This window comes from Drosophila teissieri, chromosome 3R (genome assembly GCF_016746235.2).
Source record: "Drosophila teissieri strain GT53w chromosome 3R, Prin_Dtei_1.1, whole genome shotgun sequence".
Lineage (NCBI taxonomy): Eukaryota > Metazoa > Arthropoda > Insecta > Diptera > Drosophilidae > Drosophila > Drosophila teissieri.
In genome coordinates, this window is record NC_053032.1 from 3,462,956 (window position 1) to 3,488,505 (window position 25,550).

General features: G+C 43.4%; 8 protein-coding genes across 10 annotated transcripts; 3 read left to right on the forward strand and 5 right to left on the reverse strand.

Annotated features, from left to right (window-relative positions):
* On the reverse strand, positions 1-2,306 carry LOC122619698 (guanine deaminase). The gene is made up of 5 exons (XM_043796783.1): positions 1,984-2,306; positions 1,667-1,927; positions 1,095-1,249; positions 763-1,036; positions 1-699 (listed from the first exon to the last, which is right to left on the reverse strand). The coding sequence occupies exons 1-5, from the start codon at positions 2,080-2,082 to the stop codon at positions 148-150; spliced, it is 1,341 nt and encodes a 446-aa protein (XP_043652718.1). The 5' UTR covers positions 2,083-2,306; the 3' UTR covers positions 1-147.
* Positions 2,307-4,555: 2,249 nt separating this feature from the next.
* LOC122620679 (pre-mRNA-splicing factor RBM22) lies at positions 4,556-5,994 on the reverse strand. The gene has a single exon (XM_043798266.1). The coding sequence runs from the start codon at positions 5,860-5,862 to the stop codon at positions 4,606-4,608; it is 1,257 nt and encodes a 418-aa protein (XP_043654201.1). The 5' UTR covers positions 5,863-5,994; the 3' UTR covers positions 4,556-4,605.
* A 614-nt stretch (positions 5,995-6,608) lies between these two features.
* Positions 6,609-8,622, forward strand: LOC122619459 (ATP-dependent RNA helicase abstrakt). The gene has a single exon (XM_043796425.1). It carries the CDS (start codon positions 6,713-6,715, stop codon positions 8,570-8,572), a length of 1,860 nt encoding a protein of 619 aa, XP_043652360.1. The 5' UTR covers positions 6,609-6,712; the 3' UTR covers positions 8,573-8,622.
* A 144-nt stretch (positions 8,623-8,766) lies between these two features.
* Positions 8,767-16,217, forward strand: LOC122619458 (gelsolin). Of its 2 annotated transcripts, XM_043796423.1 has the most exons (8): positions 8,767-8,918; positions 11,944-12,206; positions 12,705-12,897; positions 13,322-13,396; positions 13,674-13,869; positions 13,923-15,628; positions 15,691-15,816; positions 16,045-16,217. In XM_043796423.1, the coding sequence occupies exons 2-8, from the start codon at positions 12,166-12,168 to the stop codon at positions 16,102-16,104; spliced, it is 2,397 nt and encodes a 798-aa protein (XP_043652358.1). In that variant the 5' UTR covers positions 8,767-8,918; positions 11,944-12,165; the 3' UTR covers positions 16,105-16,217. The 2 variants fall into 2 exon arrangements, with proteins under 2 accessions (XP_043652358.1, XP_043652359.1); XM_043796424.1 differs by lacking the exon at positions 8,767-8,918 and having other exon boundaries at positions 12,185-12,291.
* Positions 16,218-16,865: 648 nt separating this feature from the next.
* Positions 16,866-19,077, reverse strand: LOC122622254 (serine protease snake). Its single transcript, XM_043800574.1, is given in 7 exon segments — positions 16,866-16,921; positions 16,924-17,168; positions 17,170-17,292; positions 17,337-17,501; positions 17,560-17,669; positions 17,727-17,748; positions 19,049-19,077. Coding segments are annotated over 7 exon segments (750 nt in total).
* Positions 19,078-19,211: 134 nt separating this feature from the next.
* Positions 19,212-20,606, forward strand: LOC122620238. The gene has a single exon (XM_043797609.1). The coding sequence runs from the start codon at positions 19,438-19,440 to the stop codon at positions 20,458-20,460; it is 1,023 nt and encodes a 340-aa protein (XP_043653544.1). The 5' UTR covers positions 19,212-19,437; the 3' UTR covers positions 20,461-20,606.
* A 560-nt stretch (positions 20,607-21,166) lies between these two features.
* On the reverse strand, positions 21,167-22,480 carry LOC122620240. The gene is made up of 3 exons (XM_043797613.1): positions 22,253-22,480; positions 21,539-22,190; positions 21,167-21,333 (listed from the first exon to the last, which is right to left on the reverse strand). Exons 1-3 carry the CDS (start codon positions 22,265-22,267, stop codon positions 21,167-21,169), a joined length of 834 nt encoding a protein of 277 aa, XP_043653548.1. The 5' UTR covers positions 22,268-22,480.
* A 1,294-nt stretch (positions 22,481-23,774) lies between these two features.
* LOC122620239 (stomatin-4) lies at positions 23,775-24,900 on the reverse strand. Of its 2 annotated transcripts, XM_043797611.1 has the most exons (4): positions 24,744-24,900; positions 24,166-24,682; positions 23,867-24,110; positions 23,775-23,809 (listed from the first exon to the last, which is right to left on the reverse strand). In XM_043797611.1, exons 1-4 carry the CDS (start codon positions 24,841-24,843, stop codon positions 23,801-23,803), a joined length of 870 nt encoding a protein of 289 aa, XP_043653546.1. In that variant the 5' UTR covers positions 24,844-24,900; the 3' UTR covers positions 23,775-23,800. The 2 variants fall into 2 exon arrangements, with proteins under 2 accessions (XP_043653546.1, XP_043653545.1); XM_043797610.1 differs by having other exon boundaries at positions 23,775-24,110.
* Positions 24,901-25,550: the final 650 nt, after the last annotated feature.

A 25,550-nucleotide genomic window follows, 5' to 3' on the forward strand; every position in this document is an offset into this window, starting at 1 on the left:
TAAAGATAAATTTGCTTTTATTTTTTGGCTGTGTACATAAATAAGTACATTGGAGATGATCTAAAAATTTAATTTCAGCATTTTGAAAATAAATTCTCTATACATTTCCTTGCGAAATTTCACTGTTAAAGGTTAAATTGCTCTCTTCTATCCCCGTTTAATTCGCTTGCCGGCCACAAAAACCTCCACAATATTGCGATCACTGCCTGTGTAGATAAACTTCTCCACCAGCTCATCGACGCTTAGCCTCCGCAAGGATTTTTCGACGATGCTGACATCCACCAACAAGGCATCAAACTCCTTTCCTAGGACAAAGTTTCCGGTCAACTGATCCAGGGACAGCGCTTTGGCGCCACCCAGAGTGGCCAAATAGAGTGCCTGCTTGTACTTTAACTGAATGTAGTTCGGATCTTGTGTTTTGGCCACCCCCGTTCCGCGGATGTTTTGTTTTTTGAAAAAGTCCAGGTGTTTTGACACTTCCAATGCGCGCAGCAAGGCGTCCTGAATCGAGACGGAGTTTCCCCCCGAAACATCTGTGCCGAGACCTACGTTCACGCCGGCGCTCACAAGTCTTTGAACATCGCACAGACCCGAGCTTAGCATAGTGTTCGAAGCGGGACAGTGGGCCACCGAGCACCCGCGGATTTTAAGAAGTGCCACCTCCTCGTCCTCCAGATGCACACCGTGAGCCATTACCGTCTGCAAGGTGAAAGATAAAGAAAGGTGAAGATGGCGCACAAACTAAAACCCAAAAGAGTTAACCTTGTTCGTTAGCAGTCCAGCATCGTCGTATGCTTCGGCGTAGCTGGTCTTAAATATCCCCTTTACTACCTCGATCTCTGCCAGGTTTTCGCTGATGTGACTCTGGATATGCAGGTCGAATCGCTTCGCTACATCGCCCAGACCCTTTAGCAGCTCCTTGCTGCAGCTAAGGGCAAAGCGAGGCGTAATTGTCGGCATCACCAACGGGCTGCCGAGCTTCCGCACGCCGTCCACAAAAGCCACAGTTGCATTGACCGCCTCTTCTGCTGTCTCCCTGTACAGAGCAACAATACTGAGTTTAACAGACGAAATTTGTCACGCTCGGTACTCACACGTAGTAGTCGGGGCTGTTGCAGTTTGAGCAGACCTTGCCTATCAGTGCCCGCTGGCCTTGACGCACCGCCTCCCGCGCCAAGGTTAGCGTTGACTCCAAGTGGTTGGTGGCGAAATAGGACGCCAGCGTGGTTCCACATCGCAGTGTTGCTTCCTGGAGTGTAAACTATCATTATCTTATCAAATAACAACGCACTATCAAATACCCGTTACTCAGCTTTTTGGAAATATCGGTAGTTTGTTGCGAAAAGTGAAATGGAAAAGCTAATACAAAATCTAAAAAAATTTCCAAGTGTGATTTTGGTTAGTTGGTGGGCGCTAGAGTGGGCGTGGCAAGATGGATCAACAAACTTGCCCTGCAGATTCTCTAGAATCTGCATGCATAATCTTAACGTTCTAAAACATGGCCAGATAGACTCGGCTATGGATCCTGATATGATCGGAAACGCTTCTCTCTACCTTTCACATACTTTTCAACAAATCTAGTATACAATTTTACGAGTAAAATTAACTGTGGTGGGCCGGTGCGACCCATTGATAAGCAGTTCGTGTGCTCCCAAGTACTACTTACGACCACACCCTGGTAGACCTTCTGGGCGTATTGCTGATTGGAAAACTTCGCCTCCAGCGGAAAAGTATACGTGTTCAGCCAGTCCAGAAGCGGCATGTCTAGTCCCAATCCCAGTTGAGCAAACTGCGGGGCGTGGATGTGACAGTCGACGAAACCTGGCATAAGGAACTGGTAGTCCGACAGCTGGACCTCGATCAGACCCTTGGCCTGGGTCGGGTTGCTGCTTGCCCACGCCTGGTAGTCTTGACCCACTCCTATAATCTGTGTGCGAAACACACGTTAGCTCATTGTGTTGTTCTGGGAGTCATACAGCCCACCTTGCCACAGTCGTCTACTACCAGGAATCCACTTTCAAAGGACTCGAACTCGCTGAACGACTTGGTGTGCACGACATTTCCAAAAAAAACAGTTGCCATCGCGCGGTTTTATTATCAGCGGTCTTAAACGTGTTCTCCGACAGACTTAAGAACAGAATGATTAAGATCTGCTGAACAAGTTTTTAAACTTCAGCCGAGGTGCACGCGTCTCCCTGCGAATGTGCGCTCAATTATACGGGATGACACTTACTTTATATTTTAAAGTTTAAATCGCTGGATTATTTAGTAGGTAATTTAATTGTCTTTACTTTTACAGTTTAAATAAGCGACACTTGCACACGTGTAATTTATCGATAAAAATCACAAAACTAGAAATAATTACAAAACGCAAAAATAACTTTGCAAAGATATTATTAATTGTATATTGGTTTATAATGCATATATATAATATATATATAATATATATAGACCAATGTATGTATATACCCCCTGAATACTTTGATCATATGTTTAGTTAAGACACAAATCCCCCTACTTATCTGAAATGATTAAAAATGAGTATAAACAATATAACCATATTATATTGTTACAACTAGTCTAAAATAACATTAAAATAAGCATATGCACTGATCACACCCATGTAACCCTTACATAGCCATAGGTCCATTTGTTAAGTTCCCCTACAAATACGGAGGAATAAACTTAAATATGTACATATATTTATATACATACATCGTTCATACATACATCGTTCATACATACATATATCGTTCCTATCAAGGAAAAGCACCTCTTAGCAAAGTAAAAACAAGGGAACGCTGTAGCCGAGTTCCTCGACTATCAGATACCCAATATTATTTTTTCTGTCACAGTGATAGAAATTGTGAAAAAAGAATTAAAAGAAAAAAATTCTAAATGTTTCAAAGTTGTAGCGTGGCAATTTTGTGCGGTTTTTGGGTGTTAGAGTGGGCGTAACAAACAAATTCAATTTTATTTAATAATAAAAGGAAACAATTTCAACACATTTATCAAAACTGTGGGCGTGGCAAAAAAAATTTTTGGCATACCGATAGCAATTTACAAGACCAATACAAAACTGAAAAAATATCAAAACATTTTCCAAAAGTGTAGGTGTTTTGGTCGGCTTGTGGGCGTTAGAGTGGGTGTGGCAACATGGGTCAACATAATTGCACACACACGCAGTGTGTCTCTGAAGTCTGCGTGCTTAACTTTTCATTTTTTTTTCATTTGAATTTTCCTCTAGATAAATTCTATTGATATTAAAGGGACAACTACCTACATACACTCAAACAAAATGTTTTAAGCAATAGATAAAGGCAATACCTCAAAAGGTAGTTCTAGAAATTGTGCAAGATTGACTGGCGCCGAGCCAGTCATTCCCTGACCGCAATCTTTAAACGCCATTTTCTCGAAACAATGTTTTTCAAAATTGTGTAAGAGATAATATAAAAACAAGAGAGAACGCTATAGTCGAGTTCCCCGACTATCTGATACCCGTTACTCAGCTAGTGGAAGTGCGAAGGCGAGTCTTCAACACTGACAGTTTTTTTCGGTTTGTGGGCGTTAGAGTGGGCGTGGCAAAAAGTTTTTTGGCAAATCGATAGAAATTTACAATTCAAATACAAAATGAAAAAATATCATAACATTTTCAAAATTGTGGGCGTGGCAGTTTGGGCGGTTGTGGGCGTTAGAGTGGCGTGGCAACAAGTTTTTGGCAAATCGATAGAAATTACAAGACTAATACAAAAATGAAAAATATCAAAACATTTTTCAAAAGTGTGGCGTGCAGTTTATGCGGTTTGTGGGCGTTAGAGTGGCGTGGCAACATGAATCAACAAACTTGCGCTGCGTCTATGTCTCTGGAGTCCGTATGTTTAATCTCAACTTTCTAGCTTTTGTAGTTCCTGAGATCTCGACGTTCATACGGACAGACGGACAGACGGACGGACAGACGGACGGACAGACGGACAGACGGACATGGCCAGATCGACTCGGCTACTGATCCTGATCAAGAATATATATACTTTATATGGTCGGAAACGCTTCCTTCTGCCTGTTACATACTTTTCAACGAATCTAGTATACCCTTTTACTCTACGAGTAACGGGTATAACTATTGATCGGATTTTCATAATCTAGCATAACAAATTGTTCTATATAGACTAATAATTTAACAAAAAAATAAAAATTTTTAGACCTTCTTTTACAATACAATTTTCTTTGAAAAATCGAAAATTTTATGTTTAAGAGCTTAATTTTCGAAAACATGTTAGTTCATCGAAGACAAATAACCCCAGTAAGAATATGTTTGGTTTGACGATTTCGGGCTCAAATTGTGGGCAGCATCACTTATACAATCTTCGATACATGAAAAATTTGTTAAATAACCATTTTCACTTTTAAACATTTTTGTTTTTACCTCAGTATTTAGAATTAAAAAATATGTCTTCATTTCTCTACAAAGCGACTGCAACAAAAGACCTTTTTAAGTTGTAGTTTCCCTCCTAAGGCACTGCTTGGAATTGACCCCGTTAAAATGTTTGTATTTTTTTTTATAAAACGGATTTATTTTATTGAAGCCACTTTTCACCATTGGGTTGTCTACTTCTTTACAGCTCCCATCCGACTCCCGTCCTGACTAGGATAAGGTACTTGACCCGGTGGCGGAGGAATCGATATGGAGTCGAGACTCACATCCGAGGTAGAAGCGGCTGTGGAACTGACGTTGCCGTAGGGCGCTGCATAAGTCGGCTGACCGTACATTTGGTAAGCCGACGCCGGAACTAAATTCGATGGCAGCTGATGCAGCTTCATGCCGGCGGGCATGACGTTGATTTGCTCTTGGCGAAGATTGAAATAGTCGTTAGGCTTCGCGCTAGGAGGAGGAATGGCGGCCAAGTCGAAGCGTCTGTCCGTCTTTGCGGCGGTGCCCTGTTTTGCCTGAGAGTGAGCCCACTTAATGCTCACCTTCCGGCCCTGGATCACCAGCTTGTTAAAGGTCCGCTCAGCAGCCAGCTCAGCAGCGTTTCTTTTGGTGTATTGTACAAAAGCGCACTGCTGGCGTGGCACCAGCGCAATGGATCGAATTTCGCCAAACTGGTAGAACTGATCTCGTAGCTCGGGCTCCGTGATCTCTTCGGGAAGGTTTCCCACATAGAGAGTGGTGATGTTTCGGTCCTCCGGTGGCTCGAGTGTGGGAAGCGAGGCTGCACGCTTCATGATCTTCTCGGCCACAGGGTCGTTGCGCCCGTAGTACCTATCCTTAATATTTTGCTCACACAGCGGATCATCCGGCTCGTTGGGCTTGTCGTGGCGGTATGGGCACTCCTCGCCACGCTTGCACTCGCCCTTAACCCAAAAGGAACAGATGTGCGGCCTGTTCCGCTTGTAGTACGGCGCCGTGCGCGCAAGCTTGGACAACATTTCGTTAGCAGCGAGGGATCGACCCACAGCCCCAGCCGCCTCTGTGCCATCACCGTCCTGCAGCTGGGCGTCTATGTTTTGTATGTAGTACTCCTTGTTAACGTCGCTTTGTGGCATATTGTCAGCCACTTTGAGCGCCGCGTCTCGTACTTGAATGGGCAATCCGTACTCCAGGTCCAAGAGGCAGGTCTGGCACACGTTCTTCAGGCGCGCACATGTTTGGCATATCTCCGTCTTTTTAAAGCGCATACGGGCACCAGGACACCATCTAAATATTGTGAATGGACGCGTGCATATCTTGCATTCCTTGCCAAAACGCTCTTTAATCATCCGCACGTACGGATTGTCCCCAAGGCAAGTCTGGCACAGAATAGGAAACTCGGCATCCTCCCAGTTCTGACGATTGTAGGTGTTAGTCGTTTTTGACATAGACATAGCAGGGGCAGTTCTGTATCTTGCACTTTAAATTCGGACTTAATCCAGACAATGCTCTTTTTTCTTTTGTTAAATTGTCGAATATAGTGTTGTATGACAAGTAATATACCAATATCGATGTTTCGAGCTAGAAGCGGACAGAAAGTTACTTTAAAATCAGCAATCGATATAATTTGTTTAATTAAATAGCATATTCACACTGCTTTGAATACCTATTTCTATACACAATAGTTGCAGTCAGAAGGGAAACGGATTTATACGATATTCGGTCGCTGTTCTTTTCCCAGAAAGGAATTGAATGGAATTGGAAACCAGGTTCTGTTAAAAGCGTACTATCGTACACTTATATACGGTTCTTCAAGCATTCTACAGAAATGCTTATTTAAAACTTTTTTTACGATTACGATTACTGGAGCATGCCTGATTATACAGTTTCCGATCAATATATAAAAATGGAAAGAAACGGAATTAAATAAAATAAAAACATACAAAGTTGTGGAAAACTATTTTTAGAATTGAACTTCGGTAATCGTAATTTTTTTTTCGAACTCGATTTGGGCCAAATCTTTCTATTTAGTTGCTCTGGTTTTCGCAAAATTTTCGCATCAAATCGACTAATTCTTACGAATTCGATTACCGGAGCATGCCTGAATATGTATTTCCCGCAAAAATTGTTATAATACACACCCGGCGAAAAGCTGACAGTGGAATTACTATTTAATAAGTGTAGTCGATAGCTAATAAAATAAAGTATTTTTCGGGCTTGCCTATTTTAAAACGTCGCACAGTGGCCTGTTTGTTTACATCCAGATTAGCCCCAAGCGAAAGTCAGAAATATAGATCGACTTGTATGGCGTTTGTAAAGCGGTATCGGAGGTCGTCTAACTCCTCCGAGGAAGGCGACCAGGACAACGAGGAGTATGTGCCGTACGTGCCGTTGAAGGAACGGAAGAAGCAGCACCTCATGAAGTTGGGTAGGATCGTGCATCTAGCCTCGGAAATGGCGCAACCAAAGTCATCGAGCGAAAACGAGAATGAGGAGGACTCGCTGGGCGCTCACGACGTCGAGACCTGGGGGCGGAAGTACAACATTAGTCTGCTTGACCAGCACACAGAACTAAAGAAAATTGCGGAGGCCAAAAAGCTGAGTGCCGTCGAAAAGCAGCTACGAGAGGAGGAAAAGATTATGAAGAGCATTGCTCAGCAGAAGGCCCTTATGGGTGTGGCAGAGTTAGCAAAGGGAATTCAGTACGAGCAGCCCATTAAAACCTCCTGGCAGCCGCCGCGTTACATTCGAGCAATGTCGGAGAAAGATCGCGAGGCCGTGCGCCAGGAGTTGAGGATCCTAGTGGAGGGAGAAAATCCAAGCCCGCCAATTCGCACTTTCCGGGAAATGAAGTTCCCCAAAGGTATTCTGAACGGCTTAGCGGCCAAAGGCATTAAGACCCCGACCCCAATCCAAGTGCAAGGTCTGCCCACTGTACTAGCTGGCCGCGACCTAATTGGCATAGCCTTCACTGGGTCTGGAAAAACGCTGGTCTTCGTGCTGCCGGTCATCATGTTTGCCCTGGAACAGGAGTACAGTCTGCCTTTTGAGCGTAGCGAGGGCCCCTACGGGCTGATCATTTGCCCGTCCCGCGAGCTGGCCAAGCAAACACACGAGATCATCCAACACTATAGCAAGCACCTTCAGGTGTGCGGAATGCCAGAGATTCGTTCCTGCCTGGCTATGGGTGGGTTGCCGGTCAGCGAGGCCCTTGACGTGATCTCACGCGGCGTACATATCGTTGTGGCGACACCAGGTCGCCTCATGGACATGCTGGACAAGAAGATCCTTACGCTAGACATGTGCCGGTACCTGTGCATGGATGAGGCTGACCGCATGATTGACATGGGATTTGAAGAGGACGTGCGTACGATATTCTCCTTCTTCAAAGGCCAGCGTCAGACCCTTCTATTTTCGGCCACCATGCCAAAAAAGATCCAGAACTTTGCCCGTTCAGCCCTCGTGAAGCCTGTCACAATAAATGTGGGCCGCGCAGGTGCTGCGTCAATGAACGTCACCCAGCATGTTGAGTACGTTAAGCAAGAGGCAAAAGTGGTATATTTGCTGGACTGCCTGCAGAAGACCGCGCCGCCCGTGCTCGTTTTTGCTGAGAAGAAGCAGGATGTGGATTGCATACATGAGTATCTGCTGCTGAAAGGCGTGGAGGCGGTGGCAATTCACGGCGGAAAGGATCAGGAAGAACGATCGCGGGCGGTCGATGCGTACCGCGTGGGCAAAAAAGATGTGCTGGTGGCCACCGATGTGGCCTCGAAGGGCCTCGACTTCCCCAACGTGCAACATGTTATTAACTATGACATGCCGGACGATATTGAAAACTATGTGCATCGTATTGGCCGTACAGGTCGTTCCAACACTAAGGGATTGGCTACCACGCTAATAAACAAGATTACCGAGCAGTCGGTCCTGCTAGACCTGAAGCACCTGCTCATCGAGGGCAAGCAAGAGGTTCCAGATTTCTTGGACGAACTGGCGCCTGAGACTGAGCACCAGCACCTGGACCTGGGCGATTCGCATGGCTGCACCTACTGTGGTGGTCTGGGCCATCGTATCACGGAATGCCCAAAACTGGAGGCTGTTCAGAACAAGCAAGCTTCAAACATAGGACGTCGCGACTACCTTTCAAATACCGCAGCAGATTACTAAGCCCCTACCACCACCTAATTAAAATAATAATAAATAGAATAGTATACATACATATTTGTATGGGAATTTTTTAATTTTCTTTTTAGAATTTGTTTTAAGTTCAGTTTTTCGCTTATCGCACGAAGCTGGGACGATTGATAAGCTATCAATCGGCCCAGCAGCCTCAGAGAGCGATTGTGACCAGACGCGAGCGCGATTCGGGCTTAAGAAAAATATTATAAAAGCGAACACGAGCTTTGGCTTTCGTTTAGTATTTGAGACAGCGCTCTGCCCGCCTGTCGTTCGAAGTTTTTACAATCATCGCACCGGGATCGTCTGAAATTGCGCAGATCGTATTGACGTACAAGTAAGTGTGCTCAAAAAATGCAATGGTGTTTTATCAGCAATATGTAATAGCATAGCTCTATATAGTATATAATAGTATAAAGTAAAATTTAGCCTAGCCTAAATCAGTTCTATTGAAGGCTGATTATAGAGAGAATAACCAACTTCCAAATCTTTTATTTTGCTGAGCTCATTTCGTTAAATTGGCCGTTGATTTGTCTTATCTACTGTTTAAAAAAAAGCAATCATCGGAGCTAAGGTCAATTCTATATATACAGTGGCGTGCAAGTATGAGTACATGCTTGCAACTTTTGACTGTTGGCCTAAATAAAAAAGGTATTTGTTAAGCAAATGAACCCAAATTTGTACTGTTGATTCTTTGATTATTTATTTACAAATTCGTAAAAAAAAATAACAATAATGTAATTCTTTTCGTTAGGAAAAAAATAAAATTTAAATTAACTCGCATGTACTCAATTATGCTCAATTTGAATTTTTCAACAAAAGTTGGACAGCTCATTCAACTGAAAGTTTAATTTTAGAATATACCGTTTGTTTTTAAGAAAGTTTAATAAAAAGTATAAATATAAAAGCTTTCAACCAAAAAGGTACGAATCTCCACGTGGATTTCGCTCTTAACTATTAAAACAAATAATATGAAGAAATTTATGAATTGAAGTTGAAGATTCAGTGATAAACCTTACTGAAAATGGATTTTCGACGCGTATAATAGCTGGGAAGTTAAATATAAGCCAATCAGCAGTCATTCGTGTTCCAAAAAGGCGAAACGCGGTACCCAAAATTTAAAGAAGAAGTCCACGTCGATTGTTGACCGATGCAGATGCGCGGCTAATGATGCAAAATATTAAAAAGGATAACAATTGTAGACCCAAGGATGCTTCTGCAGCTATAGGCAAGCCTGTCAGCCAGTGGACAGCGTGTCGAGCACTTAGGCGTATTGGATTCGTTTCCGAATTAAAAAAAAAGAAACCGGCCTTGTCCGATAAAAATATAAAAGCACGGCTAAAATTTGCGAAGGCACATAAAAATTGGCAAGTGGACGACTGGAAAAAAGTTATATGGTCTGATGAATCAAAATTTAATCGATACCAGTCGGACGGAAAACAATATTGTTGGAAAAAGCCTGGAGAGTCGCTGCAAAGATGGCACGTACAGGAAACAGTAAAACACGGAGGAGGAAATGTCATGGTCTGGAGCTGTTTTACCTGGTGGAGCATTGGACCAATAAAGAAAATAGAAGGAACTATGAAAAAAGAGGACTATTTAGATATTCTGCAGACCCATCTTTGCGATTTTGTTGAAAAATGCGTTTATAATGAGAGTGATATCACATTCCAGCAAGATGGAGATCCGAAACACACGTCCAAAATCGTGAAGGAATGGATCGGAAATCAAGATTTTACGTTAATGGAGTGGCCAGCTCAGGGTCCTGATCTCAATCCAATCGAAAATTTGTGGCCGATTGTGAAAAGACGATTGGGACACTACGAATCGGTTGCAGCAAACCAACACGAGTCGTGGCAACGAATCCAGTAAGAATGGAAAGCTATTCCAAAGGAAATTATTCAAAATCTGGTGGAAAGTATTCCAAATCGAATAAAAAGCGTCATCAGAATTAAGGGTCTTTGGACTAAGTACTAAAAGATAAGCTTTTGTTGAAAAATTCAAATTGAGCATAATTGAGTACATGCGAGTTAATTTAAATTTTTATTTTTTTCCTAACGAAAAGAATTACATTATTGTTATTTTTTTTTTACGAATTTGTAAATAAATAATCAAAGAATCAACAGTAAAAGTTTGGGTTCATTTGCTTAACTAATACCTTTTTTATTTAGGCCAACAGTCATATGTTTTAATTAATGTTTTCAATTAATGTTAGTTTTTTTACGGGGATGTCAGCAGATCATGGAGTGTACATATGTATGTAAATACATATAAATAGTGTATACTACAAATACAAGCATCACTTTCAAACATCAAATCTAAAATGTACATATATGTATGTATGCGAACTTTGAAGGCTAAAAAGTTACATATGCGAGCGCTTTTGAAAGATGTACTGACCAAAAATGCATTGAAAAATGGGAAATGGAAAACAGTTGCCTTTCTCCCTCCGATTCTATCTGGTCCAACTTGTGAGCAGACTCGGAATAATATTATTCCAAAATTTGTTTGTTCTGTCACTGTCATTTCAAATAGGTTTATTTTCGGAACACCGAAATTAATGTGCGATGACGAACTCTTAACGGACTCCCAAACTGATACTGATGTGCTAGCCGTCATCTTTAGACCACAATATTACTTGTGAGTGAAGACCTATGCATGTGTTACCGTGTAGTAGGTGCTAAATGGGCATAATTCATATTCCAAACTCGTTCAAAGTATGTGTACCTGCTTTTGGAAGAAGTGTGCTCTGGCTATTTGCTTATGCTGAATATCTATGTTTATAGTTTTTCGTAGTACCCGCCTTAATTCAAAAATCGAATATGACCATACCCATGCTTGTTCTCACTAAAAACTAATTTCTTATTTTGGTTGTGACCCAGTTGCGAGGAAGGGCTAAATGGGCTTGCCGAATGACGAAAACAAACGTGATATCATACGCATGTGAGCCAAGTGTCAAAACTCATTAACTGAATGACAATATGTGATTACACGCGTGCAGGCTCTTTATTGCTCGCCTTAACCTTATGCTCTGATCAAACATCGTAGTGGAGAGACAAACATGATATCATACAATAGGGGAGCTGGAGAGCAGAACCACATTTTGGGAAATATTTACATTTAGTATTCCATAACTTAAATTTTATAAATCCATCAGGAAGTATAGCTTATACGAGTTTGGGGAAACTCTTATTGTCGAAGGCTACTACGAGTTCTTAATGACTTTGTTTACTGGGTGGCTGTATATCACATACGCGCACTTGTTGACGGTCAAACAACAATTCTAAATACGGTCTGCGATAAGTTCGAAAATACTAAAATCTTTGCTTCTCTTATTGACCTGATGATTCTCTTGCTTACAGTTCCCACACTCTCTGCTTAAACCTAAAGAAGCAACTGACTCTGTTTGAACTGGAAACAAACGCAGCGATTAAAACAAAGGCCAATACAGAAGATCGCACACCCAAACACATTGGGCATATACGCCATTCGCGACTCATACATATTTATCGCAACAATAAACAAAGCTCTCGGGAATCTCCTCGGCGCCCTCTATCGTCGACCAGAACAGAGGCAGACTCGAAATGGATGCCTCTGGCGCCGCCACCATGGCAGTCATCTCCAGGTAATGCAAGCGAGCAGTTCGCCGTCCAGAAAGCTTTCGGGTGATACGTTTTAACAAAACTTTAACATTCGCCTTTTCAAATAGAGTAAGTGCGTAAAAGTGGCTACAGTGTGATTCAACACCCGAGTTTTGTGTTCATTACAGTTCCAGGGTTCGCCAGTAGCCCATGTGACAGTTGTGGTGTGTGGTAGTTTGTGGTCTTTTATGGTCTTGACTCACATGATGATTTCATTCTATTCTATTCAGTTTTAGAGCGCTTAGAGAGAGCTTAATTCTATTTGTCAAAAAACTCTTTTTAATTTTTTGTTATATTATTTAATTTGTCCCAATTTCTACCGATATTCTAGAAAATGTTTGACCTCCACTAGCTGGGTAACAGGTATCTGATAGTCGAGGAACTCGACTATAGCAATTCATCTTTAGATTAGTTTTGTTTTATTTAGTCATACCCAACAATCAATTAGAGTTTAATAATAGCTATCTGCTTGTTTCTTTCAGACTGCTTGTGTTTTTAGCCGTCTCGTCCACTCTTTGCTCAGCCGGCACCCTTAACGCCCGTCCTGCGTTTCCCGTGAATTCCGGCCAAATTCAGCCCAGTGGCAAGGACAGCAAGGAGCCACCCAGACGCGTAATGCACCCCTCCTTCGCCAACGCCGGCCGTACTCCCGGCCTGGAAATCTGGCGCATCGAGGTGAGTCGTATAATAGGATTCAGAGCTTCCCTGCCCGGTTCGGTTGTATAAATAGCTGGCGCTTACTTACATCGCTTGCTTTGAGCTTGCGCCTTTGCACGAGTGCGGTGGTTAAGCAGTGGAGAAAAGGGTGAGAAGGCGGTGGACTCGAGATCGGCGGACATTTACCTCTATTCATGAACTAGGGCAGTGTGGCTGCTATGTGTTTATAAATATATTTCCCAAAAAGATATATAATAATTGTTTATATACATTGGACGTCGGTTCCTTCTTGTTAATTAACTGAACACCCGCCAACTTTATTAGGTTCGAAATGCGAAACGTTTGTGTAGAACCGAGCGATGCCAAGAATAAATATTTAGACAAAATAATCAGGCATTTTAAAAAATGTTCTTTTAAGGAAATGTGCTATTTATTTTTTCAGAATTTTGATCCCGTTGTGTATCCTAAAAATAACTATGGCAAATTTTACACTGGGGACTCGTTTATTGTTCTTAATGTAAGTATGAATTGAAACTGTAAAAGTTTTAATTAAATGCACTCATATGAAATCATCTAGCTAGAAAAATTAATGCAAACTCCTCTTTGTTATATCTGCGGTATTTACCTTTTAAAAAAGGACTAAGCTGGTTAAAAAGCAAATTGTTAACGTCATGTGGAAAAAAAGCCCATATATAATATATATGAGTAAAGGCATCTATGCCTAGCAATAAAATCAAAATTTGTGTAATTCCAAAGTTAAAAATTTTCAAAATCGAATAATTATATTCATTTAGACAATTGAGAACAAGAAAGACAAAAAACTGTCCTGGGATGTGCACTTCTGGTTGGGATCGGAGACCTCAACGGATGAGGCAGGAGCTGCAGCTATTCTTACCGTCCAGTTAGATGACTTGTTGAATGGTGGTCCTATTCAACATCGCGAGGTGCAGGACCACGAGTCACAGCTTTTTCTGGGCTACTTCAAAAACGGTAGAACTAGTCAAACCAATTTGGACGTCTCATTAAACTGTACATTATTGTAGGCATTCGCTATGAACAGGGCGGCGTCGGAACTGGCTTTAAGCACGTAGAGACAAACGCCAAAGGAGAGAAGCGATTATTTCAGGTCAAGGGCAAGCGTAACGTCCGCGTACGTCAGGTGAATCTTTCCGTGTCGTCGATGAACAAGGGTGACTGTTTCATTTTGGATGCCGGCAGCGATATATATGTCTACGTAGGCTCCCAGGCCAAGCGCGTTGAGAAGCTTAAGGCTATCAGCGCTGCCAACCAGATCAGGGACCAGGATCATAACGGACGAGCCCGTGTTCAGATCGTCGACGACTTCAGCACTGATGTTGACAAGCAGCTCTTCTTCGACGTACTGGGATCGGGTTCTGCTGACCAGGTGCCCGAGGAGTCAACTGCCGACGAAGATGGTGCGTTCGAGAGGACGGATGCAGCAGTGGTTTCTCTCTACAAGGTCAGCGACGCCAGTGGCAAGCTGAAGGTGGACACCATTGGACAAAAACCACTGACTCAGACTATGCTCGACACTCGTGAGTGCTTCATCTTGGACACCGGATCTGGCATTTTTGTGTGGGTCGGAAAGGGGGCCACTCAGAAGGAGAAGACGGACGCCATGGCCAAGGCGCAAGAGTTCCTACGCACCAAGAAGTACCCGGCTTGGACCCAAATCCACCGCATTGTAGAGGGCGCCGAGTCCGCACCATTTAAGCAGTACTTTGCCTCCTGGCGTGATGCCGGAATGGCCCATAGTCGGCTTATTCGCTCGGCTCTGGATATCGGCTCTGATGAATTGTTAAATGAGGATGAAATCGACTCTGTGGTGACTCAGCTAAAGAAGAGTGGCGGTCGTGCCTTTGGGTTCATGCCGGATAACGGTCAGAACGGCATTGAAACAATCACACAGTACGTTGCAAAGCCTGGTTCCGATGAGATCGTGGTAAGCAGCGTTCCCTTTGAGGAGAAACTGCCTCTTATGGGATTTGCCTCTTATGTGCTCACTTACAACTACGATGGTAAGAACGGGGACACTGGATCCCTAACATATGTGTGGCATGGAGTAAAAGCCTCTGCCGCGGCCAAGGAACGTGCCTTCGAGGAGAGTCTAGTAGGTTCCAAGGAAGGTCTTCTGGTGCTGACCAATCAGGGCCACGAGCCTCGTCACTTCTACAAGATATTTAAGGGAAAGTTATTGACATCCTTAACTGCACTTCCGGTGTCGTCGCAGCTCTTCCGCATTCGCGGCACCATTGAAAGCGATATTCATGCTAGCGAAGTGGCCGCTGACAGCTCATCTTTGGCCTCAAGTGATGCCTTCGCCCTTCTATCCGGAAAGTCCCACAAAATCTACATTTGGAATGGCTTGGGCGCATCTGCCTTCGAAAAACAAGCAGCCGTGGATCGCTTTGCTGACTACTGGGATGACGTTGAGCTCGAGCAGGTGGAGGAGGGCGCCGAGCCAGATGAGTTCTGGGAGGAATTAAAAGGTGAAGGCCAGTACGACCGCAGCTTGTGTGACCTTGGAGCTCCACTGCTAGAACCGCGCCTCTTCAACTGTCGTCTTAGCTCTGCTGGACTTTTGAAGGTTGAGGAAGTTGTTCAATACGAGCAAGAGGACTTGGACCCGGAAGACATTATGCTATTGGATGCTGGAGACGAGATATACCTTTGGGTTGGCTCTGGCGCATCTGAAGAGGAAAATGCCAAGCTTCTGGACATGGCTAAGGTTTTCTTGTTACAATATCGCTCTTTAAAACATTTAATTATATCTTTTTTCTTTGTTTACAGCTTTACATTCGTATGGAACCCACCCCTCGCTCCTTTGACACGGTGAACATCATCCGCGTCCCCCAGGGCAAGGAACCAAGGGTTTTCCAACGCATGTTCCCCCACTGGGACGATAATTACTGGCAGGTACGTGATCCAAAGTAGGCCTAGAGCTTTCATTCGTTACGCAGCTTGTACCTTTTCGACCATTTCTGAATCATCACTGTCAACTCATTAATCATACTAACAGCTGTAGCGCATGCGATCCGTAAGTTGATTACTAATAAACTTGGCCTATGCTTTTAAATGTGCAGTTGCTACATGAACGATTTATATAATTTCTAATCATTTTTACACTTTTGTCTTGACGCGCAGAACCAGCCCAGCTATGAAGACATGAAGCAACTTATTATTGATGCCAACAATAAAGTCTAAAACCAATGATTTAATTCTCAGAAAAATTAACCAAAAATATTATTGTTTTCCCCTTTTTAAAACCTATATCTAATGTAACTTAAAAATAAATGACAACCTTTTCAATATCATAATGTATGTGAAAATAATAATTGTAGGGCCGGATTGGCCCACTGTATCAAATGCATAGCTGCCATACGAATAATTGAAATATAAATGGAAAGAAATGTACGCATGTATTTTGTTTCTTATTCGGTATATATAGTTTTTTGTTGACAAAATATAATGTTGGCTTAAATTTTATTAGCATCCGAAAACTAATAGAAAATATTGGAAAATCAAAGTTTCTTTGTTTTTTAACATAAATGTATCATATTTACACAAAATCGAAATTACCTCCGCTATTGCACTGTTAACTTCAGAAAAAACCTCTCAGAAACTTACCGCCAAGCATACAGCAGGCGGATTTAATCCGCCAACGCGATAAAAGATATTTTTATCACGGATAAGGCAAATTTAGTTCTGTTGAAGGGAAATCGATCACTGTTGATTCATTTCCGATACTCGTGGGCTTCCGAAATCATAGAATATACAGATCCTTGATCAGAACCACTAGTCTAGTCGATCTGACCATGTCCGTTGTTACCGGAAGTGTCGAAAGGTGAATAGCTAATGAAAGTAAACATATTACTGCAAAGGTATATAAGCTTTCTTCATTTCTTGATTTCTTTAATTTATTTCGCTTATGAAAATACAGCATACAATTCTCATGTGGGCATCTGTCAGGTCCACACAGTAAGTTCGATCCAGTCCAAGTAGGAAATCACTCTGGTGTAATTGATAGGTAACTACTGCGGCACAACACGCTGTATAAGGTTATGCCGATGAGATGATAGTGTATTCTATGCCGTCGGCGGCGACCCAGCACATTCAGTTGCAAAGGTCCGCCGGAGTCTTCCTGGCAGGTGTCTCTGTTGAGAATATAGTCCTGGGCGCAGAGCTCGCTTTTGATAACTCCAGTAGGAGTCTCAGCAAGAGCCGGTAGCTCGGCGTTGCACTCGGCGATCGGCACTATGGTTAGTATGATTTGTGAGGCGGTTTGTCATGGCCTTGGCGAAGTTCGTGGCGCCGTACCCCATGGCGAAAGCTATCGTCATGGGCAGCTCTGGAAAAACTCATAGGCGTTTAGATCTTACGTACGCCGCCAGTCTTAGCAAACCTAGCGGTCGCCTGCTGTCTGGTTGGGACCTCACTGCTCTTCCATCTTTAGTTTAAGAAGGGCTATATCGTCATAGTACATCTCTTTGTTGTAGCTGGGGTGCGCAAATACTTTCTCAATCCGAAGCAGTTGGGCCTCCACCGACCGCTGCACGGCGACCAGGTCGAGGTCCCCGATGCGCACCCACTTGTGGACCGTCCTGGGAGGAAAAGTACAATAACGGGACTTTGTTTCAGGGGTCTAACTGGCATGCTCACTCGTATATGGAAGTACAGTGGGCGGCGCTAAGCACATATCTCTCGCTTATCAAGCTGCCACCACATTTGTAGTAGACTCGGCCCCCCTCCGACTCGAAGCCCACGACAGCCTGCGAAAACAGATTCAAAGGGCTCAGTAGAGATCCATCAGTTATCGAGTTTCGTACCATATGTGGGTACTCACCGGGCCTGGCAGGTCGGATAGTCGGGGAACTCGACTATAGCGTTCTCTCTTGTTTTTAATTTTTTGTCTGGTAAATTTCTATCGACTTGCAAATCATTTTTTGTAAATATTTTTAAAATAAACACGGAAGAACGCTATAGTCGAGTTTCCAGACTATCTGATACCCGTTACTTAGCTAGTGGAAGTGCGTAGGAGAAATTTTAACACTGACAGTCTTTGGCGGTTTGTGGGCGGTAGAGTGGGCGTGGCAAAAAGTTTTTTGGCATAGCGAGAGAAATTTGCAAGTCTAAATAAAACAAGAGAGAACGCTATAGTCGAGTTCCCCGACTATCTGATACCCGTTACTCGGCTATTGGAAGTGCGAAGGAGAGTCACTGCCAGTTTTTGGCGGTTTGTGGCCGTTAGAGTGGCAAAAAAATGTTTTGGCAAATCGATAGAAATTTACAATACTAATACAAAAACGTGGGCGTGGCAGTTTTGGGCGGTTTGTGGGCGTTAGGGTGGGCGTGCAAAAAGGTTTTTGACAAATCGATATAAATTTACAAGAGTAATAAAAAAATGAAAAAATATTAAAACCGTTTTTAAAAGTGTGGGCGTGGCAGTTTTGAGCGGTTTGTGGGCGTTAGAGTAGGGGTGGCAACATGAATCGAGAAACTTGCGCTGCGTCTATGTCTCTGTAGTCTACATGCTGAACTTTCTAGCTTTTATAGTTTCTGAGATCTCGACGTTCATACGGACGGACAGACGGACGGATAGACGGACATGGCCGATCGAGTCGGCTTTTGATCCTGATCAAGAATATATATACTTTATATGGTCGGAATTGCTTCCTTCTGTCTGTTACATACTTTTCAACGAATCTAGTATCCCCTTTTACTCTACGAGTAACGGGTATTCAAATATTTAAGTTTTGTTTTTCGAATGTATTAATGTTTGTAAACTCACACTTTAACGCCCACAAGCGTGCAAACCGCCAAAATCTCTCTGGCATACATAAAACACCTCAAATTGCCCAATAAATGAAGTTGCCCAATAAATAATTAGCATTGTCGAAATCCAAAACAATTGAACTACATGGATTCCTGTTTTGATGTTTTGATTTTTTTAAAAGACTTGTTTAATAACTAATTCATCTATACATATGCGACCAAGCGAATTTTAAGCCGAATTTTAAATGCAGATCGTTTCCCACAATTTCGGAATGAATGTGTATAGGTTTCCGTCCATAAAACTTACTTTCTTTATATTATCCCAGTTTGGTCAATCGAACCACTCTACCTATTTATATTTAGCATATAAATATACTCGGCGTTGACAATGGTATCCCCATTCATGATTATCAAATATTATTTAAATTTAAACGCAACATTGGTCGCCAAGTTAGATAAGATCCCGGACTAGTGCATCTGCGCATACGAATCTGTGGTTTGGCAACCGCCCAATGTGATACGTTACATATTCGAAGTTGTGAAGCCAATAATAGATTCAACCGTTTTATGGTAGTGCCTAATCATTTTTTCTTTCTGTGGGAAAACGACGCTATGTTGGATAGATATAAAAACATACAAATTGGAAAGGCAGGGCATCAGTCGACCCTAGCAGCTCAGACAGTTCAAAGTAAAAATGAAGCAGTTCGTCGTTCTAATGGTAAGAATCTAGCACATTTGTGATCCGCGCAACAGCTTACACTTGATATGGTCTTGCAGTGCCTGGTGGCCCTCACCGCAGCAGCTCCCCAGGGATACAAGTACCAACCTCAGCTACCAGCCCTTCCTATAGGCAATCTCCGTCCTCAGACACCTATTTCATCAAGTGGAATATACACAGGTGGCGCCGTCCCATCTCTCGCACAGATCGGTGTTCAGGCCGCGATCGGTGTCCAGGCGCAGCAGCCAGCCATTCAAGCCGTGCAGTCCATCGCTGCCGCTCCTGCTCCTGCTTCCGCTCCTTTGCCGATTTCTCTGCCAAAGCAGCCCTTTCTTAAGACTCCGCCCCAGCAAAATCTGATCAGCACTGGGCTGCAGCAGCCTCAGCAAATCGTGTACCAGCATCCGCAGCAAGCCCTTCAGACCCAGTTCGTCCAGCGCCCTGCGATCGTCACCAAGGACATTTACATCCACTCCGCCCCCGAGGAGAATGAGGAACTGCGTCAGGACGAGCCACAACTGGAAAATTTGCCAATCCGCAAGAACTACCGGATCGTCTTCATAAAGGCGCCGACTCAGAATCTAAAATACACCGCCGCGGCTCTGAAGCGGGCCCAGTCAAGCAACGAGGAAAAGACCGTCATCTACGTGCTTTCTAAAAAGCCCGATCTCACCGAGATTCAGCAGCAGCTGCAGGTAACCCAGTCTGAGGCTAAGGTTCAAAAGCCCGAGGTCTACTTCATTAAGTACAAGACCCAGGAAGAGGCCCAGCGCGCCCAGCAAGAGATCCAGGCTCAGTACGACGCCCTGGGAGGCGCCACTCACATTTCGGACGAGGGAGTGGCCCCCATCGCTAGCGTTTCGAGTGGCTCCCTCAACCTGGGCAGCTTTTCGCTCCAGCACTCCCAGGGTGGCCAAACCATCATCCAGCCTCAGGGTCAGTCTATTGTTCAGTTGCAATCCCTTAACCAGGGGGTCCAGCAGCAGAACTCCTTTGTGCAGCAGCCCACTGCTGCCATCATCGCTCCCTCTCTGCCATCAAGGAAGTATGTTCCGGCGAAGACTTTTTAATAAGTTTATGCTGTACCATTCCTATCGCTTCTATTGTTTTATATCAACCACCATAATTTAGTAAATTGTAATTTATTTTTGTAAATGCAAAAGTCGAAAAAGATAAAAAGATTTTAGTCGAATCCCAAAAAGCCTTCTGTTTTGAGTACTTCTTTTTAAGTTTAATCGTTTTAACATTTCAAACAACGCCTATCACTGCACACATCATTACACTAGATGGAAGTGATTGGAATTATTCCCGAAAGGAAGGAAAATTATGCATTGCTTAAGTTTGATGTTTTTTATTAAAACGCTTTTTGTTTTTATTAAAAGTCAATGGGCTTTTAGCAAAGAGTAAGATTCCCGCAAGAAAGATTGGTCCATCTCTTTTAGCGTTAAGCCAGTCGCCCAGTAATCAAGTTTTCGTTTGGCCTAATCTTTGTTATGTAAGACAAATTTTATGCTAATTTATGGACCGGTTTCCGGCTTGGCTTGGCTGTCATTGGACTAATGGATGTGGTAACATGGGCTATAGAAAACTATTTTGTTACTTTGGAGTATCGAAACTCGGTTTCATCGTGTTCCCAGCATTTTTATTTGGATATGGCTGCAAAGTCGCTTTCTATCATAAGGAGAAGCTCAAAATATGAACTTTATTTAACTAAATATAAAAATATATATATATATATCTTTAAAATACGGCAGTTATTTTGTTTTGCAGTGGTACCTATGCACGCAGATTGGCTGTCAAGTAACTGTTTGACAAGGAGCCCGAAAACTGTCCGGATGAAATTCCCCTGTTGCGCTGGTTGTCCAGGACACCAATCACGGATGTAACGGGTGCGACTCCCTCGTCGGAAACCTGTGATGTGCCGCCAAGCTGGTCATATTGAGCTAAAAGAAGGCCATAACGTTGTATGTAAATCGGTTATTAGTTATGAAATTAGACCCCGGAAAAGAAACCCACGAAGCCAGGTAATGTGGTCGATAGGTTATATCTATGAAGCTTGCAAAACAATGCATTTCAAGTTTGTTGCATACTGATGTTGCATACTTCAAGTGTGTCTAAAAACATCTGATGAATGCGGATTTTGCTCACCTTGAATGGTACGTTGCGCATGCGCAGCTTCCTCCTGGGTCTTGTACTTGATAAAAAAGACCTCTGGCTTGCTGGGCTGCTTGGGCGCGATTTCCTCGATGGCCGTCTGGAGGTCAAGTGGATCCGGTTTCTTGGTCAGCACGTAGATGATGGTCTTCTCCTCCACAGGAGCCTGCTTGATGCGCAACGCCGCCTTCGAGACACTAGGCGTCGGCGCCTTGATGAAAACGATGCGATAATGCTTGCGCGGGGGTACTGGCGGAAGAACAGGCTGGGGATAGCGATCCTCTGGCCCTTCTGCTGGTGGCACATGAACGTAGATGTCCTTGGAGACGATGTGCTGCTGTCGATGCTGTGCCTGTGGCAGCGCACTATACTCAAAATTTGCGCTGAGCTGCATCGACGGCTGTTGGTGAACAGATGCCTTGTTTTCCTGGGAGTAAGATGCGTCCACCTCTCCTCCGTTCAGGACCTGCTGCACCTTGGGAGCCTGGAGCGCCTGCTGAAGAATCGCCTGCTCCGCAAAGGTGGCAAACTGCGAAACAGAAGGCAGCTGCAGTTGACCAGCATGCGACGACGATTGAAGCTGTTGCTGGGCCTGATAGTTGTATCCTTGAGGAATGGCGGCTGAAAGGCCTAGGAGGCACGGCACCTAGAAAAGGAAGTCATTAGTAATGGGTGCTTTGACATCTCGGCAGGCATTTGAGGGCTTACAATAAAGAAATGCATTTCCGATTGAGGTGAAGACACCGGTACCGGACCCGTGGCAATCAAAATTCAACTAAATGCTAATCACTGGTCGCCCAGACTTTTATGCCGCTGACTCGAAAATGTCGCTACGAAAAAAAAGTTCAAATGAAACTGAAACCACAAGCGCTCAAGCCACACGAAAACTCGCTTGTGTTTTCACAACCTTGAGATAGCGGTAAGTTTTTGGGAACTCACCCAAGACCCTAAAGCGGTTGGAAGTCATGTGTGATGAACACATACAAATGTGGAGATTAAGTTGGCACATCCATTTCTCTAGCTTTCGTCGTGATCATCATGGTGGATATTTGTGGCTGTTGATGGCCGGTCATAATTGACGAACCTTTGCAAAGCAAAAACTCGAATCGCAACATGAATTAATCACACAATGGCCTAATTTTAAATAACGTCTTCATGAAAAGCTTTCGCTTTTTCACTGTCTTTATGAATTTAAAAAATTGCTTTGGTTTCCGATGACCCAATTATTGAGTTGTCGGATCATTGGACGGTAGTGCAATTGTAATTTGTCTATGATTGCACAATATAATCTGTAATATAATATGTAATTTCTGTAATATAATATTCAAACCAATTTTCGCCAAGCAGCGGCTCCTAAATACAAGAACGGTCCTAATGCTTTAATTAATGTCCACCATAGACATGGAGGGCCCTGTTTGGCCAGGTTAGTGGTGCTGACGATTTGATACATGACTGGATATTTATCAAAACACAATCGGCAGTGCGGGGACCATGATGAAACACAATCCCTTTAATTACCAAGTGGCATGCGTTTCTTTTTCGAACTGTTACGAGTACGCAAATACTGCGCCGTAAAGACTTATATATTATGCAACCAGCTGTTCACACGCTGTGGGGGCGTAACAATCAGCCACTCTCGACCTAATCTTGCAGACAAAAGGAGAGAGCGTCTTGGCCCACGGAGTTACACAATGTTATCAAAACGGAGTCCGCCGCATTTTGGCACACTCTTTAAAATTTGACACAGAAATGTACTTCCTTTACAGATCTTCGTTCTTCATATTTCAAGATAAATTCATTTTAATTCATTACGTTTCGTGTGTTCATTATTAACATGGTCAGAGAACTGTACTATAGCATTCTCTCTTTTTTAAATTTATATACATTAAATAGAAAGTACAACGGCGTAGATATTAATCCAATGACAGTCACATAGCAAATTGAATCTTTTGTCGTTAATGGCTGCTAATCAAAACAATAGACCTTAAGAAAATAAATAGACCCTCTGATATCTTTACATTCATAAAGCCAATTATCTAATTCACTCGGAAACTGTATTTTGTAGAATGCCAATTAAGTGAAGTTAAAGGACATTTCCCCTGCTCAAACTTTTTCTGAAAATATTGATTAAACATACTGTACTGTGGATGATCGCTTGTTACTAATAAAACATGTCCAGAGGAAATTAATCGTATTTGGTCCCCTTCAGACGAATAATATTCAAATATAGTATAATATGTAAAAGATCTTTTTTTTTTATGGGACCTACATAAAAACGGAACGTATTTTGAGAATTCAACCCTACTTCATCAATTTCCTTACAATGTCTACAGGAAAAGGAAAGACGTAGGACCTGGTGTCATCATTACAGATGGAGTTCAGTGTTTGCAGGTACCGCAGCTGCAGGGCAATGGGGTTTGTCTCCATTATGTCGGCAGCCTCTTTCAGCGCATATACCGCATCTCGCTCTCCATGCGCCGCGGCCACCTTGGCCTTGGCCTCCCGCATTGCCTCCTGTTCCACAGCCAGAGCTCGCTTTAGTTGATCGGGCATGAAGATCTCCTTGCTGCCGAATATAGCCTGGTCCACTATTGATCCATTGTCAAAAAGGAAATACTTACATCTCGACCCGTTCCACGCGTATGCCCCAGGGCTCTGTGGAGCTGTACAATATGCCCTCTATTTGGTTGGAGAGGTACTCTTTGGACGAGAGCAAATCCATTAGCTTGTGTGTGCCGGCCACGTTTCGCAGCGTGGTCATTGCTAGCTTTTCGGTTGCCTCCTCAGGATCGTATACCTGCAGCATAGCGTCAAAGGGGCTCTTGATGCTGTAGTACACCACTCCGTCGATGCTGATCGTCACCATGTCGCGAGTGAGGATTTCCTGTCTATGCAGGTCAAACGACCTGGTGCGTATGTCCACAACAGCGAGGTCATCAATGCAGGGCACGAGAAAGATGAGGCCTGGCCCCCTCGGAGGCTTAGGACGCAGTCGGCCCAGGCGCAGGATTACGGCTCGCTCATACTCCGACATGACCCTAAGGCAGCAGAAGAGCGACCACGGCAGGCAAATGACTATCAGAATCATGGACAGCACAAACAACGTTTTCTCTGCACACGTCGGTGGAACATTTTCACCTATGAAATCGCAAATTACTGTAGTCACTCGGAATAACGTAGCTATTATAGGGGTATTTACTTGTCTTTACATTTCGCTGTGGTAAGAGCGATTCGTCGTGAAATACGTTTACCGAGGAGCTTTGAGCCAGCAAGGCAGGTGTCGTCCGATTATTGTCCATTACATTAGATTTAGAAGATCGTGTACGGTGACAGTGTAATCAACTACGACTGTAGACAATAAAAACTCTCAAATAAATTTTTGATATAAGCTTATTAAAACAGCTTGGAAATTTCAGCACTGACAGTTTTCGGCGGTTTATGGGCGTTAGAGTGGGTGTAGCAAAAAAAATATTGGCAAACCGAGTAAAATTCACAAGACTAACAAAAATGTAAAAAAATTTCAAAACATTTTTAAAAAGTGTTGACGTGCCAGTTTTGGGAGGCTTATGGGCGTTAGGGGTGGCGTAGCAAAACATGGCAACATGGGTCAACAAACTTGCGTTGCGCCTATGTCACTGGGTCTGTCTAACAGGTATAAAAAGGGAGAACGGTTTATTCGAATTTCTCTACTATCAGTTGCTGCTCGGAGTGCGAACAAGAAAGTTCAACATTTTATTGCATATCGATAGAAATCAACGCATATTTAAAAAGAGTGTGCGTTAAAATATATAAAGTTTCTAGCTTTCATAGTTCCTAAGATCGATACATAAATCAGTCACCTCCGTGATTGGAGCGCTAGGCAAAAGCGTGGGTCACATCGACACGGGATCCGTTGTGGACGGCACTGGAACCGGCCAGATTGTCTCCTCCAGCGCTGCCGGGTCACACACGGGCAATGCATACCTGCCACCCAATTTCTAACTTTTGAGCTTGGTTTCCAAAACTA

Coding starts and splice junctions, on each gene's coding strand:
- LOC122620239 (XM_043797610.1), bottom strand. CDS start 24,843: ATGGACAATAATCGGACGACACCTGCCTTGCTGGCTCAAAGCTCCTCG. Junction 24,683..24,743: donor ACAGCGAAATGTAAAGACAA/GTAAATACCCCT, acceptor GCGATTTCATAG/GTGAAAATGTTCCACCGACG. Junction 24,111..24,165: donor CGCGTGGAACGGGTCGAGAT/GTAAGTATTTCC, acceptor TATATTCGGCAG/CAAGGAGATCTTCATGCCCG.
- LOC122620238 (XM_043797609.1), top strand. CDS start 19,438: ATGGTCTTGCAGTGCCTGGTGGCCCTCACCGCAGCAGCTCCCCAGGGA.
- LOC122620240 (XM_043797613.1), bottom strand. Junction 21,334..21,538: donor TGCGCAACGTACCATTCAAG/GTGAGCAAAATC, acceptor GCCTTCTTTTAG/CTCAATATGACCAGCTTGGC.
- LOC122619698 (XM_043796783.1), bottom strand. CDS start 2,082: ATGGCAACTGTTTTTTTTGGAAATGTCGTGCACACCAAGTCGTTCAGC. Junction 1,928..1,983: donor TAGTAGACGACTGTGGCAAG/GTGGGCTGTATG, acceptor TTTCGCACACAG/ATTATAGGAGTGGGTCAAGA. Junction 1,037..1,094: donor AACAGCCCCGACTACTACGT/GTGAGTACCGAG, acceptor TGCTCTGTACAG/GGAGACAGCAGAAGAGGCGG.
- LOC122619459 (XM_043796425.1), top strand. CDS start 6,713: ATGGCGTTTGTAAAGCGGTATCGGAGGTCGTCTAACTCCTCCGAGGAA.
- LOC122619458 (XM_043796423.1), top strand. CDS start 12,166: ATGGATGCCTCTGGCGCCGCCACCATGGCAGTCATCTCCAG. Junction 13,870..13,922: donor TCTGGGCTACTTCAAAAACG/GTAGAACTAGTC, acceptor ACATTATTGTAG/GCATTCGCTATGAACAGGGC. Junction 15,629..15,690: donor AGCTTCTGGACATGGCTAAG/GTTTTCTTGTTA, acceptor CTTTGTTTACAG/CTTTACATTCGTATGGAACC.
- LOC122620679 (XM_043798266.1), bottom strand. CDS start 5,862: ATGTCTATGTCAAAAACGACTAACACCTACAATCGTCAGAACTGGGAG.